This window comes from Haemaphysalis longicornis, unplaced genomic scaffold (assembly GCF_048455015.1).
Source record: "Haemaphysalis longicornis isolate Haplotype H1 unplaced genomic scaffold, Haemaphysalis longicornis Haplotype H1 scaffold_12, whole genome shotgun sequence".
In the NCBI taxonomy this organism is placed as follows: Eukaryota; Metazoa; Arthropoda; class Arachnida; order Ixodida; family Ixodidae; genus Haemaphysalis; species Haemaphysalis longicornis.
Window position 1 is genome coordinate 32,562,079 of NW_027526225.1, and position 16,271 is coordinate 32,578,349.

Below are 16,271 nucleotides of genomic sequence, written 5' to 3' on the forward strand. Positions count from 1 at the left end.
GGGGTGGTGCCAGCGCCACTCGGACTACTCGGGTTGGAGGGGACCTTCTTTTTAACCCCCGAGCCGTGACTCGAGTGGCTACGACATGTCGAGAGTGGTCGACCAGTGTTGGACCCTCTTAAGCTACCTTTACTTAAGCGACAGTTTACACGCGAACATTGAATTATCAATTTCGCGCTGCTGGGTCGTTTCGGGAACGAAAACTACTGTCTGTTGAGTACTTTGACCCAATAGTGACGCCACGGGACATGTTCTACAGGTGGCTCCACTCTGTACGGGAATGCGGTATTTTTTTCATCTCCGCCTTGTACTATCCTTTGTTTCGTTTAGCCTTGTCAGTTTCACACTCTCTTTTTTCTGTCTCAATTTCCTCGACCATGTCGGGCTTACCTCGCTCGCGCAATGCACGGGGCTGGCGGGCTATATACAGCGCTGGACGGCATGAGTAAGGTTACTGCACGGGTGTCGCGTATCGCGCGGTGCTTGGCTGGGGGCGTAGCTCAGACACCGAGGAGGAGAGGGGGCACAACATAGGCGCTTTTATAAAACGAGTGAACTCAGCTAAAGGTTCGCGAAACAGGCGAGAACACTCTAAGTATAGCAGTTTAAAGAAGTTCTTAGCCCTCCTGCATCGTGGGACCGTCCACTAGGCCGGCAGTTACCCACACCCTGGTCGTACGACACCCCGCTGATACGACGCTTTCTCGCGGTTCCTTGAAAGTCTTATTATAGGGGTTCCACTGTGTATAGATGTAAATACCATCATCATCGTCTACTTTATCACCAGCCTATCTATGCGTACTGGATGGCAAAGGCCTCTCCCATTAATCTCCAATTACCGCGGTCCTGTGCTAACTTCGAACAATTTATTCCCGCAAACTTGATCTCATATGTCCATCTTTCTGCCGCCCCCTGCCACGCTTGCCTTCTCTAGGATTCCACTCTGTTACACTGTTACCCGGAATGACCAATACTCGGTGCATATTATAAATTAAAAATAGGGGGCCGGAGGCCATTGGGAAGTATGCGTCAGTCAATATGTTTTGCTCTTTGTTAACGCCAATACTGTGTTCGCTTTTTTTTATTTACAGCAACAGCTGCAGCCCCGCACAAACCTCACAGCCGTTCACAAGCACTGAAGCTGCCCTTTATGAAAACTACCGCTTTGCTGCTGCATACGTAAGTGGAAGACCAACCAAGGCCCGACCACGGTGGAGGTTGCCATCTCGTACCTTCCCCCACTACCCCCCAGCATATTGTATGGCGTAAAAAGGCAGACAAGCGTACTGCTACCAAGAGTGGGGCAAGACAATGGTCATAGATACACTGTTCGCACATTAGCTAACGGTTCGTCAATCCGAATAAACGAGTTTTGGCAAATTCATCCTGTTCAATGCTTATGTCCGTCACACGTTCTAAGAAAGTATATGGTCTGGCTAAAACTACCAGTCGCCTCGTGTCTATAAAAGTGTGGTATGAAAGACATATTCCATCTAGCGTGGTAAGTTAAAACCTAGACAGTCATCGACAATAAATCTTATCCCATGTATCTTATCCCGTTTGTTCTAATCTCTGGATCATATTCCATTTGTTACTTTCCTCAAAAGTCGAATAACCTGCCCGCACGAACTTCATACCTTGCGATCCTCTCAGTTTAATTGGTACAGTTTATAAGTGCAGCGTCTGGGCCACTGCGTACTTTAAACAAGACTAAACTGAGTTTCAAACGTTGCTTGATTACGCGCCAGATAAATTTCTATAGAATGTTCGCTGTCTTCTGAGCATTCATTCTGCCTTCCTCCAATCTCAGCCCGCCGATTTGCTTATACAAAATGTGAAGGCACCCGAAGATCCAGATTGAGTTGGTTGCTAACATGCGTAACCTCACTAAACGGCCGCGAGCATGTCGGTAATGATAAACTGGGTAAATAATGATAGCGGTAAACACATTGTAGTGTACTTTGACACCATTGCGGTAGTTTGCACAGAGGCCACAAACGGCGCGCGGAGAGTATCGTCTCTTCTGCCGGGTCGTTGGGAATAAGCTGAAGCTCTGGGCATCCCTTATATACACATATACCGGATTAGCTGGGTTTAACTGCACAACGCAGCCACAATTGAGGCTTAAACAAAAAACAAGGCTGCTCAATGTCGTTTCAATCAAACAACCTGAGTCGGTACTGTACATCGCTGATTAGAATCTGGTAAACATTTGAAGGCACGGTTGAAGCGTGGCTACTGCAAATGTTTAACAGATGGGCTGTTGAACACTATAGTTCCGGCTTGGAACGTTACCCCAAAGCTCAACTGAGCCGAGCGCACGTGAGCGTGCGGCTCGTGAGGAGCACCCGGCGTCGGCCCAGCTTGCGGCATGTGGGGATCTCGCAAAAAATTTCACAGAAAAAAGTAACTAGCGCACGACAGCGCACGACAGCACCCGGCGTCGGCCAGCTCGGCCTTCGAGGATACTCTGCCCAGCGTTCATGGCGTGGTTCCTTGCGCGTTGTTCTCCTCGCCAGTTCACGTGCGTTCACGCCTGAAGTGGGGTGCACAGGCCCCGAGTTCGTGCTGCAGACGCCCAGTTTGGGAAGCAGGTTGTCGCGGGTTCTAGCTCGTGCTAAGGCAGTCCACACTGGGAGAGATGTGAAAGCCTGCGGACAAAACGATCCGGGCCTGCCAGTCGTGGAAACGTCTCAGCGGCAAGTTGGGAAATCCGTATGAGGCGCAGCTGCCCGGTCTCCGACGAAGAGAAAGGGGCCACCAGCTATGCTGCTTCTCCAGCCTTGCACCACTACTGCAAGTTGTGCCAACTTTTTGTTCTACGGCAGGTCACAGAAGTGGTGAGTGTGTCATACTTACTGGCACTCCTGTTGGTATTCACAACGGCGGTGCCTGATGAGCGTGTCACCCGTTACCTGGCAACCGATGCTCGTACATCTTGCGCCTGCACAAGAGAGGGTACAGTGAAATTTCTGCAACAAAAGCACACGGAGCGGCTTGCACCAGCAATCTACACATCCCGCAGTCACACACCTATACACAGTTGCAGGAGAACAGTTGGCTAGAAGGCTGGATATAGGCTGCTGATCTCACAACATGTAAGGAGAGGCATTAGTGGAGAAAAAAAAGGTGCACCATTTCTTGCACTCAAACGCTCGCTGAGTTGGCCAACATTATTAGTGCAATAAATTGTCCTGTTTATGTTGCCTCTCTCCTAAAAAAGTCTCTATTAGGTTCAATCGAGATATTGCTTTGCTAGAATAACACTCATACCGCTTTTAACCAAAGATCCACTCATATAAGGAAAACAGCGTATAGGAATGCGACCCACCAGCTACTTTACCACACTTGAGCCCGCTTGTGCGACATACCAAGGTCATTAGAATCTAATGCCAATAACAAAGTTTTTAAGCTTGCAAAAGAAGCTGTATGCGTGTGAAATTCAGTGTATATGTTTCATAGCAGTAAGATTGATTGGGTAAACAGTTTGAGCTCTGAAGGAACCAGTAAATGTATCAGCTATGCATATGAAACTGCAACTCCAAACGCTGTAAAGCAGTGTCATAGTTCAGACGTTTTTCCAATGCGAAGGCAGCTGCCTGGCCCGAGCGACACCGCCTCAACATGCCCCTTCTTTGACGAGTTTTACACAAAGTCTTACGGAACGATTATTATTAACTGCAACAAAAAACTCCACGCGCAGGTCGGATAAGGAACAAGCATGGCAAGACAGCGGTTTCCAAGCGTCATTGCTGTGGTATATACGGGGAGGCCGACGGTAACCGAGCGCAGTTTAGAATGATGTTCTAACAAATTCAGTTCGCTTTGTTTTTGTTGGATTTCAGTATATGGATGCTAAGTGGGGGGAACATATTAACTTTCTGTTTTAAGCATTGGGGCCCTATTTTGAACCGCAACAAATTAGCGGGAAATTCGCCATGTTTTTTACGTAAGCACGACCTAAGCAATCAGTGACGCGATGCACCTACAGCTATGACGATATACAGTGTAATTAAACACCCCACTCAAAAGGATAACAGCCAAAGTATGAAATAATGCGCATAAAAGATATAAAACATTTGGCAGGTACTATAAAAAGTAAGACGGTAGCGGAGGCTGGGAACAGAAACACGTTTCGGTAGGTCGAAATTGGCGTCAATACCACAAGGCGATTCAGTAATTTTGATCCAAACGTCAGGGAAAGGCGGATGTTGAGCTAAAAAACATCACACAATTTTTTTACCGTATCTATTTATTTATTTCAATAGCTTTTAGTAACATAGTTCGGCCACGGAGCAAGATAAGTTCGGCTCTCTGCTTGAACGCAATCTTTGTTGCGTTATCACAATGGGTTATCACCTTCCCGGTCGCCACCGCCGCACGCTATCGTCTGCTGCTATGTTACAAGTTTATGGCGTGATCATATAAACGGACGGCCGTGACCTTCGCTTGTATGACAAATAAGGGAAGTGACCCGCTGCGCCTGATAACCGCGGAGGTTATCGGTGTCGCCGATTCACTCACTCGTCAAGCTCAACTTCAATCAGCGCGGCAATGAAGAAGAGTCACTTTTCTTTGTTATTTTTTTCTTGAGTTTATCAAGTGACCCAGCAGCTTACTAGGAGGAATGAGGAAAAATGCCATGCATTGGGTTCTCTTTGCCATGAGAGGCTTGTACTGCCCTTATGTTGCGGTTACGCCAAACAAATAATTTTTAAGTGCGAATGCACTTTATAAGCGACCCCAAACCATCCACCGCCAACGGCGGCGGCGGCGGCGGCGTCCGCAGTGCTCCTCTATATTTAAAAAAGAAACAGCATCCGGCGCCAGGTTTCGATCCGAGGACTTTGAGGCCGCAGCGCGACGCTCTACCGACCAAGCCACGGACGCGACGCTGATATCAGTGTTAGTGACGCGCCTTATATCTTTAACGCATTCAAACTACGTCGTCAGCGGCGTGCGTTGGCGACTCAGCGGCGTTATAGCGGCTTGATAACTGCGTGGTGTACACGTGATACTACAAACCCGATGGAAGAGATGGAAGAGAAGGCGGCGAGGCGGTGGGCTGCGGGGGCCGAGCGCAAGCGCCGCAAGCGGGCCGACAAACGTGCATTCGCACTTTCACATTCTCCCCCTCGGGGAAATGCGGGGGAATTTTCATTTTATGGCCAAACAAAAGCAAAATAGTGCACGTTTTCTGTACGCTCCGTGATCGCTGACTTAGGAACAGTCGAAACTGTTATTTCCTTCGGTAGAAAATTGGTTTAAACCACGCGTCATGGGAAACTGCGTCTGCTGCAAATTCACAGACATTTCGCGGCGCTGAAGGTCGATGACATTTTTTGCCCTCATTCGCGGTAAAAGCAGCCTCTATTTTCAAGCTGTTACGTAACATTACGCCACTTTTACGAAGGCTGAAGTTGCCGATGTGTGACGTGTTCGTTCCCGCCGACTGTTTAAATTACCTTACGCCTTCTCAGACAATCAGAGAGAGAGCGTGCATTACAAGCAGTATAGTTGTTGAATAGCAAAGGCAGGCTTACGTTGTCATGTCCGGTGCATTTAGTCAAGATTTTCATTGCCGGCCAAGAATTATACGCTTTCAGTTACGACAAATAAGTAAAACTTCAGAACTCGTGCTCATAAACGTCATTAAACGTCAAAATGACGAAAGCACAATCCACTGCTTCGTCAACCGGAAGCACGTGACCAAAAGTAAAAGACAGTCAGAAAACACTTCCTGCGAATTCCCCAATTGCCTGAGAATATGTGCAGTCGAGAATAAGGCCCATGGCTTTAATACAGCATTTCTGACATCACAAAAGATGCGGTGCCATAAAAAAACTAAAATTTTGGCTTTAATATTACCTTTTCCAGTGTACAAAGCACCGCCTGCGGCCGCGCAATCAATGAGGCTAACGTATGAAAGGAATCGAACCTAACAAAGTTGCTTGTTGTTTTCATGCGCTGTCTAAACGACTGCGCATGGGAGTGGATGCAGACCATTTTATCCGATAGTAAGTTTGGGGAACCTCCTTGTTTTCCTCTAAAGACGCGCGAGAAAGCCGCCAGTGTGTTAGTTTATTGAAGTTCAATGCGCAAAATTGGCGCCTTGCTTTTTTGGGGGAAGAGGGAGGGAGGAGGGGGTTCAGGATCAGCCACAAAGGCGTGGACGTGTGTGTGCGTATTTCCGTGTGCGTGCTTGTGCAAGTGTTTTTGTGTGCACGTGTACATGTCCTTGTGAGGCACCTCTGTGCGTTTGTACAATGTACACGACACTTGGGTTTAAAAATTCTCATGCCTTTTTCAAAAGAAAAACAGTTACAACGCAAAGGTTTTTCCGTTGGAACCTGAGTCAAAGTGAAATTTTCGAACTGCTTCGTCCACGTCGGAATAGCGCAATTCGATAGATGTCAGGTTCACAAAGCGGGGGACGCGGATTCAACTCCGACTACAGGAAGCGTTGTATTGTTGAGGCGCTTGATCTGCTTTCGCTTATCATCATCACACGGGGCCTTGTGGGAACTCAATGCGTAGAGTTGGCTTCCCTGCAGTGCGCTTTGGCACGGCAGAGAGCTGCGTGAGTGAAGCTTTGGCCTTCTATAATTCCAGTGGTAACTCAGTTACGTGACCTTTACAATACTTTGCGACACGGCGTGTGCAATTGTGCACGCGACTTTAAGAGTATTTTTGTAACAATCGTCGTCATCCCCATGTGAACCGCTTAGCCAGCTTTTGCATTTCCCGCTCTACGGCGGGAAATGCGATTAAGTGGGCTGCACCTACTGAGCGCTTAAGAACACCTAGTTGACACGCTAAATGCTCGGTGCGTCAAGTAGGTGTTTTTGGTTTTAGGTTTTCTATCTACTTAAAACTTTTATTTAAACAAAACTGAAGCTTTTACCTTAATATGTATATGTCTACAGATCAGAATAATGTGTATACGTTTCATATTGTAGCAGTGGTTACGAAGCGGTAGTGACGTTTGCGATAGCGTTTTTACGAATTGGACACGAACTAATTTATCAACTAATTATGAGATCGAGTTGTTTATGGTTTTTAAGTGAAATGTTGGTAATGAAAAATATACGCAGAGAGTTTCGAATTTTGCTGACGGCTACATCCTCATGCGTGTTGAAAAGTGATAAATTTACCTTTGCTTGTGTGCTCTTTGAGATCGTTGTGATTTGCGATTTTCCGAAGAAAATCTCTGGCTTTGACATTTAAAGCGACGCTTTATTTGTCTCTCCTCTCTGCTTTTCGGGCCCTGCTGCTGATTCTGTTGTTAGGTTTACGAATGCGCCGCTGCGTGCCCAGTGGTTCCTGCTTCGGTGACGGGGGAAGCCTCCGGGCACCCTACCGCTGCGTTTCTTACAAAAACACCATGTGCGCATGTCTAGGCGAATTTCGGACGCCAGCGCCGGCGAAGAGCGTTTTCAGTTTGAGCATTCCTGTGTACTTGGAGGTGACGTACGAAGACCGTGCTCGTCATGGGTACAAACGAGCACGTAAATATGCTCAAGCAAACTGTCTCCGAAGAACTCGTCCAGTGTACACAATATCCAGGCCTGAAAGAAGCGTCACGTAGAACAAGAACGTCTCCGTTAGGCAGCGAAACGTGGTGCAGTCTTCGAATATATGCTCGGTATGCTGGGTCAGAGATATTAGTCAAGGTATCGACATTGGGCGGCAATGAAAGACGGGCGTCGTGAGCAGTACGCCCTCATGCGACAAACTGAGAAAAAATGCTGCATGCGCTGTCGCCTCAGCCCAGTTATGCCTCAACCCAGTTATGCCCAGTTCTGCTGGAAAAACCGCGCTTTTCCGGGACACCAAATAAGTAACAAAATAGATATATGGCAGCTGCATCCAGCAGATAAGATATCTTTTACCTATCTTACTCAACCAATTTCGCAGACAGATTTTGTAGTATTTACATACGGCTCGCCAGTTAAAACCGAATTAGGAGCAGCTTTTATTATTCTTGATAAATCCAGCAAAATAGTAGAAACCAAACAATACAAACTTCCGGAGTAGAGCCCTCACTTTGAGGCAGAAGGAATCGCGATTTTAAAAGCAATTGAATACCTCCAAACTAGCTTCAAAGAAGGTAACGTACAGGTTTATACTGTGAAACCATCAACCCTAAAAGCAATCAGCAATCCAAATAATCGGAACGCAAATATATTTAAAATTAAAGAAGTGATAAACAAAATAGCAAAACTGGTCAAAATAACGTAAAATTACATTAAAAGTCACAGTGGCAACGACGGAACGAAATAGAGGACGAAATGGCTAAAAAATCAGCAAAGTATGGCGAAAACATTGACTGCCCTATTTCACTATACTTTATCAAAAAATAGATCTATATTCAACTAATAAAACATTGGAATGTTCAGTGGCAACAAGAAGGAAATGAAAGCTACACATTCCAATGGATAAAGAATATTCACAAAATGTCGGACCACTTTCCCACCAACTATTACACGTCACAGTTTATCACTCGACACGGTAGATTTCCGTTTCATTTTCATAGGTTCGCCATTACAAATAATAACGTGTGTAAATGTAGCTTACCAGCAGCCACTGGTAAGTTACAGCCACTGCACTGCACACGACTACCGCAAGATATTAAATTTCCGCGCGTGATGGCCAGCATCAGACTTGGCTGTAGCTTTTGAGCCCCATCTAATCAAGCTGGCCTCCGTGATAATTGCCCGTAAAACGTTCTGTGGTCTTGGGCCTACGAGCGGAATAGAAGACCACCAAGACAGAAGTTCTAGGGTGTAACGAACGTCAGGCTAACGCTAAGACAGTACTGCTCTGTCAGACCCTTTTATAAATAACGTTAATGTACCCACGTGGAAATAAACGTGAAAGTACAGACTTTGGAAATACTGCAAATGAACAAAAGAGGGCAGGCTCTGTCTCACGAAAATCTTTCGGAACCCCTCGTAATAGTCTAGCTGCCTATCCTACGCAGAAATTCATGATCGTGGTAAGGTGGATATTTAGGAGAAGAGTCATCGTAAGTGGACGAGAGGTGGTTCATTCGATAGAGGGACACGAGATATCATACAGGCGTGTCCGGTAGAGATCTCTTTCTTTTTACGAAAATTTTATATATTGCCACTTGTGCAGAGGGAAAAACCTATGTTAAGGTATTTTGCGGAAACAATCATTCTCCCTTCCTCAAAAACATTCACAAAGCCCAGTCGGGTCACTGGCGCGTTGAGCGGCTCGTGGAAAACTCGAAACTTCTACCGCTGTAGAACAAAACCTACTGCGGCTATCACCCTAGTTCTTTTTATGTAAAGCCTTTGCATACCCTCAAATGGTTTAACATAATAGACTTGCATATTAGGCTTGCAGAGGGAATTGCTTGCAATAAAAATACCCAAATTGGAACATATTTTGAAAAATGCCCAAATGTGGGAATTTTTTCTCGTTATCTAGACAAGCTAGGAGGTTGAAATGTTTTGCTGGTATTTTGCTATCTTTTTTCAATCTTCGTGCCTCTTTAGTTTATGTGGTAAAGACGCTTCAAAAAGAAAAAGGCCGTGTACTGCTACAAGGTAACGCATTTTCGTATATGTTCAAGGCCAATAAAAAAAGGCCATCTTCATTTTTTTCAAACTTTCACAAATAAAACCAACATTGCTCTCTTTCACCTACATAAAAAACGTGTTACACTATTTTTGTTGTTTTGTAGCTACAACGCGTCAAATATGGTCCTGTTAGCCGCATTGGGGTGACATACCCAAGTGGTTTGTAAGAACCTTATGACCGCAGTGTAGGGCGAGAAATGGCCGTTACCAAGAAAATCCATAAATAAACATTGCGGGGAACATGCTTTGTTGAAAGGAGGCGTGAACAAAGTAGCCAGCATTTTAATAAGTTGTAGCAAAAGCACCCCAAGTGGACCGTTCACGCTAGCGCAGTCGCTCTTCTGGATGCATCTCTTCCTGCGCTGCTCAGTGTTATGTGCTCGCTGTGTAGGCCTACTGGCATATAGAGTTGGTAAGATGAGATCCTAATCCCTTGGGAGCGGCCAGGTAGAACAGGCTATGGTCGAGCTTAGTCTAACGTGCAGCATTGGGGTAAGCGTTCCGGCGAAAATAAATAGGCACTGAGGGATGGCGGCCGAACTTTCTTCTTATTTTCACAAAGATATGATCTCACGTTCCCCAGAAAAACATATCACCATACCCTAACCGCCGTGAGTGACGACAGGATCAGGCGGTCTAAAAAAACCGCCCTAGCTGTAGTAACATCTACTGTATTTTCATCGCCTGCGGCGATACTCGCACATCGACGAGCCAGAGAAGGCCAATAGCCAAAGAGTAGTAAGTAGCACGTGCTGTGTGCTGATTATTTAAGTGCGCATAAGAAAACAACTGTTTCAAGAAGGACCTTCCCTAGCGTGGACGATCTTGACACTGTAAGAGAAGATCAAGTTCAGCCGACTAACCAGCATGTACATCTTGACCGGTATTGACGGTCGCTAGACCGCTGCCGCCCAGGACTGTTATCATCTAAAATTTTTTGGTTGCCGCTAACCCACTATTGGCCACTCAGATCAGCCTCACTGTCGTCCTGCTTCATACTCAAGTGAACGACAGTAAAGACGTACTGCCTCGCCGGTGCTAAGTGCTCTGCAGTAGCATATACTGCCACAGATACCCTCAGGATACCGTGCATATGTACTTAAATTTTAGTGAACAGACAATTGCACAAGGGTGCTATTCCTAAAGTTTGAAGACCGCGCGACTACCACACCAGAGAACTGAAGTGCATATGGTTCGAACATAAGAATAATTAGAAGTCTTCCTTAATTAGAAATTTTTGTATTTTAGACATTTTGTTCTTGATAACTCCGCGGTTTTTCATGCAAAACACTAGGCAATCATTTAAATCCCATAACGTAAAAAGGCCAGTTCTCGAGTTCGGCGGTTGAGACTGCACCAGTCGATAATTATACACATGCCCAAACATGGGCTCGGAAGCGGTAGCTTAAACATGTGGTTTAGGTGCAACGTACATTACACGCGTCCAATTTTGACAACGCATGCTCACCGCATTATTTTTTTAATGATTTTCTCTTTGTAACGGCCATTTCTCTCCGTACATTGGGGTCATATGCTTGTTACAAGCCACTTGGGTATGTCACTGCAATACCGCTAACAAGGCCGTATTTGACACTTTGTAGCTGACAAACAACACAAATAGGGCAACATGTTTTTGATGCAGGTGATAGAAAGAAACCTTGGCTTTAATTTGGAAAAGTTTGGAAAAAATTGAATGCGGCATTTTTTTTCTTAGCTTTTGAAATATAGCAAAATGCGTTACCTTGCTGCTGTAAAGGGCTTTTTTCATATTCAAGCATCTTGGTCACATAAACAAGAATTGGCACAAAGAATCAACACAGATAGAAGAATAACAGTAAAAATTTCAACTACCTAGCTTGTTTAAAATCCGAGAAAAAAGCCCCACATTTAGCAAATTTAATTTTTTGTTCGAATTTTTGAATTTTTATTAAAATAAATTCGCTCTGCAAGTCAAATACAAATATATTAAATTGTTTGAGCGTATGCATTCTTCACATAATAATAACTAGGGCGATAGCTGCAGTATTTGTTTTACAGCGGTAGAAGTTGCAAATTTTGCGCGAGGCCTTCAACGCACCAGTGACCCGAGTCGGCTTTGGCAATTTTTTTGAGAAAGGGAAAAGTTTTTTCCCCACTAACTAACTTCAGATGTGTTCACCTGCGCAAAAGGAGCTGCGCAAATTTTGGGTGAGTAGAGCGTTTTCTGATTACAGTGCTTGAGGTGTAAAGTTCTTCTTTGTCCTTCGTGTGTCTGCGCTGTTGATACTTGGCATAAACCAACAACCACAACTGGCTCTTAGTGAATTGAATTCTATGGATCATTGTCGTAAATAATGGTGATTGGTTATCATTTACTTCGGTGTAGTGCTGGTGCTATGCCTATGAACGCGGGTAATTGACATTTTGCGCCGAACTGGCACAGCCGGGCTCGTAGATATATCTTGAAACGGAATAGCGCGCCTCCACCTCACTTGAGTTCCACGCGGCCAGAAGTGGAAGGCATGTTTTTTCTGTTTCCGAGCCATTCCCCGCGGGTTTCGCTTCATGAAACTCCTTTGTCAACTCGTGTGGATGATGCTCAATCCCCGTTTTCACGTCTGTTGTGGCGCCACCCTCAGAACAAAATCTGGCTGTGGCCATAAAAGACTTAGCGGGATTATTGCGGATGTGCTGCGAGGGACTGCAGAAAAGTATGTCTCTAAGATCATCTCGTCGGTAAGGCTAACACATTCGCATTTGATAATTAAAAGAGGTTCCGGTATCGCTTCCCATGCATGTTTTCGCATTTTTGTTTTGAAATATTGTGAAGACATGTTCGAATTGACGGATTGTGTTTAGTAATAGGGATGGGTGTGCAAAAAAACAGCTTGGTAGAAAACGTTCGAAGAAAATACATATGATAACCTTCGTCAGGGTTGAGCTGCTCTCGGTTTTAACCGCAGAGCTGTTAAGGTATTTAGTTCCGCCATCCAGCGTTTCCAGAAAACAATGCCAAGAAAACATACTTAGGGTACATGAGCATGCGCCTCGTGAGGAGCGCCAGGTATCAGCCAGCTAAACCTTCGGGAACACTCTGCCCCGAAATCGTGGCGTGAGCTCCCGCGTGCTGTTGTGCTCGCCAGTTCACGTGCGTTCGTGCCTGAAGTGGGGAGAACAGACGCCGAGTTCGCGAAGCCTGTTGCCGCAAGTTCCAACGCGTGCTAACGCGGTTCACTATTGGAGAGGCATGAAAGCGTGCGAGCAAAACGATGCAGACCTGCCAGTCATGGACAACTTTCAGCGGCAAGTTCGGAAATCCATGGGAGGTGCAACAGCTGGGTCCCCGACGAATGGGAGAGGGGCCGCCACCTTTGGGGCTTCTACACGTTTGCACCACTAGTGCAAGAGGCGCGCTTTTTTTCCCCGCTTGGCTCTCTGTGCGACGTAGAAGTAAAGGAACCAGTGTTTTCGAAAGAGGCGTAAGGCTATGGAATATGCGATAATTAAATTAAAGTACACCCAATTTGTCTTCATTGTAACTTAAACATTTACGAATAAAAATCGTGAAACACGGACAAATTTATGTGTTAAGATCCATGTTATTCCACAATTGACTTGGTTCGGTGACATAACTTCACCTCGCAAAATAAGTCACCGAGATCACGGAGAAGTTTCAGATTTAGAAATGTGACAAGTTGATAGACCTAAAGGATATTTTCAGATACCGTTTCTTTACTTTTCCGAAATGTTAACCTCTATAGAATATGGTTGGAACCTAATTATTAGAGACGAAATGGTTGAGCTGAGTGGTATTGCTGTACGCCCATCAGATCATATGTAAACATTCGACTAAAAGTGTTTCGTATATTTCCGGTGTTCATCGAAATGGTGGTCCTTTTTCTGCTTTTGTAATGCCACCCAGAAAAATAATTGCTAGAACTGGCTTATTTCGAGCTTCTGCTGCAGATCCGAAGCACTTTCATTCGTAATGTAAACCATTCGTTTCCCACCAAATGTTTCTCATTCGACAATTTTTGCCTTCATATCACACATAAGTGAATACTTTGCAGAACATCAGGCATTGCGAGTAAATTGTCGTCAAACGTTTCTGCCCATTGAGATTCGCCCTCTGAATGCCCAACTTGGACTCACGTCCAAAGGAAGCTTACGGCTTCACTTATGCCTTTCCGACATACTTTATGTTAAACAGGAGAATTATCTTGTAATTATTGTTCCGTGAAGAAAGTTGAGCGGGACAGCCGCACATCAAAGAGAGCAACCGGAACAAGTAGCAAGCTTGACGTCAGCTCAGTGTACAGTTGACTTAGAATTGTTTTAAATATAGGTAGTGGTATATTGTAGCCTTTATTATGGCATAAATAGGCGTTTAGTCTTGCCATTAAGCGTAGTGTAACGATAAGAATAATTACAATGAACAAACAACCGAGATCAGGTGTGGTGCAGATACTATGTACGCAATCCTGTTAGGCATGCAATTGGATGTTGGGTTATTGCTGGATAATTGCGTCGTTTTACCCGTGGCGTGTTGTGTCAAAAATTGTGTCTTTGTTGGAAAGCTGCAAATTATTGCAGCTTTGTTAATACAGTAGTGTTGTGTTCACAAGGCAGTAATGAGCTAATAAGTGCATCAAAAAAAAACACTGGACATCAATCATGCTTCTAGATTGACTCATCCACTGGAACGCCATGCACTATGACGTAAGGATACAATACGGCGTTATGCAACAGCCGAGGAAGCAATTCTACGAAGTTCTACACAGAAAGAGAGAGCCAGAGAGAGATCGAAAAAGGAAGATGACTTTACATATAAAGTGGAAAAACAGCCTCATTTTGTGTACAAATTCCTCCTTTCGTCTGCAGTGCCACATTGCATTGATATGAACCGCCATTGGATGCATTAAAAAGTGATATGCAAACGTTTTCGTTGCTCTAAATATTATCCAGTTCTCTTTCAGCTTCGACCAAGAATGGATGGGATCACTGGCGGACTCTGTATATTGGCAGAAGTACTACGGCTAAAAAGGAGAGCTAACAAATGAATACTGTGACAAGGCACCACCAATGTCGATAGCACGCTGTGATCCAGAGTGACTCTGAATGGAAGTAAACCATACTAAAAATCTGTCTGGCGGCACATATTGATGCCTAAAAGCGGATCGCGTGCGCCCATTGACTCAGCAGCTTGCTGCTTTGGAGCTAGTTAACTGATTCCTCAGGTATCTGTGTTAACTGACAAGCTTCTTCAGTGACCCCATCTGCAGTATGACGAAGAGTTTTGCGCTGCCGCTCTTTCACAAAAACTCACCCGCAATGCAGGCGACGAGAAATGCGGCGACGACTCTAAGGAAGGCCATCATGCTTGATCTGTGGGACACATCCTGATCCTGGTTACGTCCTGTACATGGCCTCGGGGAATGCATCAAGGAGAACCAAAGACGTGGGCGGATGAAGATACACCTGCTACGAAACCACGTACGATGAAGCCAGCTCTTCTTGCAAGGGCCGCGCGTGTCTTCAGGACGCAAACCTTGTGTGGCCGTCCCCGCTAGAAGGCGAACGATACGATGAAACAATGGCCCACTTGCCCTCCCCGGCGGCACTCCGGGTTTCGTGGATCCCCTTGGCCACTTCGGTAGGCGCCGCCGCAGCACACAGACGGACAGGCACTCTCTTTCTCTTGAACGTGGTTGGTTCTGGGGGAGGCAGGTAATATGGCTGATGAGCCGTAATTGTCTTAACTGCTTCAGGGGGCAGAGAGGGGTATATTCAGGCGACGACGCGGTTCACGCGTCACCTAAGGGTCTTTTCCCGATGAAGCGTACACACGACGTGGTAAACTCAGGAGAGAGAGAGCGGTTGGGACCGCGGAGTCTGGCTTGGGCGTCGGTGGCAGCAGTCGAAGCCGCACATTGCGGAGAAACTGCTACGAGGCGAGAGGACGGAGCCGGCGGCCTGTGGAAATCCCGCCGGCTTGAAGGCGATGCAGGGGCTCGGAAGGGAAATGACGTCTTCCACCAGCGGCACTTGTTGCCCCCGCGTCCTGCGTTTCCGGAGGCGAAAAGACAGACTGCGGAGCTTCCTGGATGGCGTCGCTCTTTATCTGCGTCCTTTTGCGCCGGCTGTATGTGTCACGAACTATTCCGGTGAAAAAGTTCCTCTTTTGCTTGTTGGTTGCCCGACCGGCTGTCAATAGCAGGGTTGCAGACTCCTCTTTTCGCTATCAGGTCGATAGCGTTGCTCAATGCCTGACCGAATCACATCGTTCTCCATAAATAACACGGGGACACGTATTTTAGCACAGAAATTATTGTCCCTTTGTAGTTAGGAGCGAGGTTTACCTTGGGGAACGCGACAAGCCGTGGTAACTCAGTGGCTAAGAGGTGGTGCTGCTCCAACAAGGGCGTTGGTCCGATTCCTATTGCAGCGGCTGTTTTTTTAGGATGGAGGCAACAGAGGAAAACGCTATACCTCGAGATTCTTTTGCACGCTAGAGATCTTCAGGTAATTGAAATTTTTGCGGAGCCCTCCTCTCTGGCGCACCTGAAAGCGCAGGTGCAGCTGCGGCGTTTTAAATTCGCTACTTCCAGCGGCTATAAGTGGCGCAACGAGAAATCCAATATGGCCGTACGAGAGATAACTAGGGTGGTCGGAGTGTGTGCGCTA

The 16,271-nt window shown here is 45.9% G+C and overlaps 1 protein-coding gene across 2 annotated transcripts in view; it reads right to left on the reverse strand.

Annotated features, from left to right (window-relative positions):
• Positions 1-15,656, reverse strand: part of LOC144162552 (receptor-type tyrosine-protein phosphatase T-like) — a 616,771-nt gene extending 601,115 nt beyond the window's left edge. For both annotated transcript variants that reach the window (XM_077693138.1, XM_077693139.1), the window contains exons 1-2: positions 14,914-15,656; positions 2,860-2,944 (exon numbers count right to left, since the gene is read on the reverse strand). In XM_077693138.1, coding sequence (XP_077549264.1) covers positions 2,860-2,944; positions 14,914-15,028 — 200 coding nt within the window. In that variant the 5' untranslated portion in view covers positions 15,029-15,656. The remainder of the gene's footprint in view (positions 1-2,859; positions 2,945-14,913) is intronic.
• Positions 15,657-16,271: the final 615 nt, after the last annotated feature.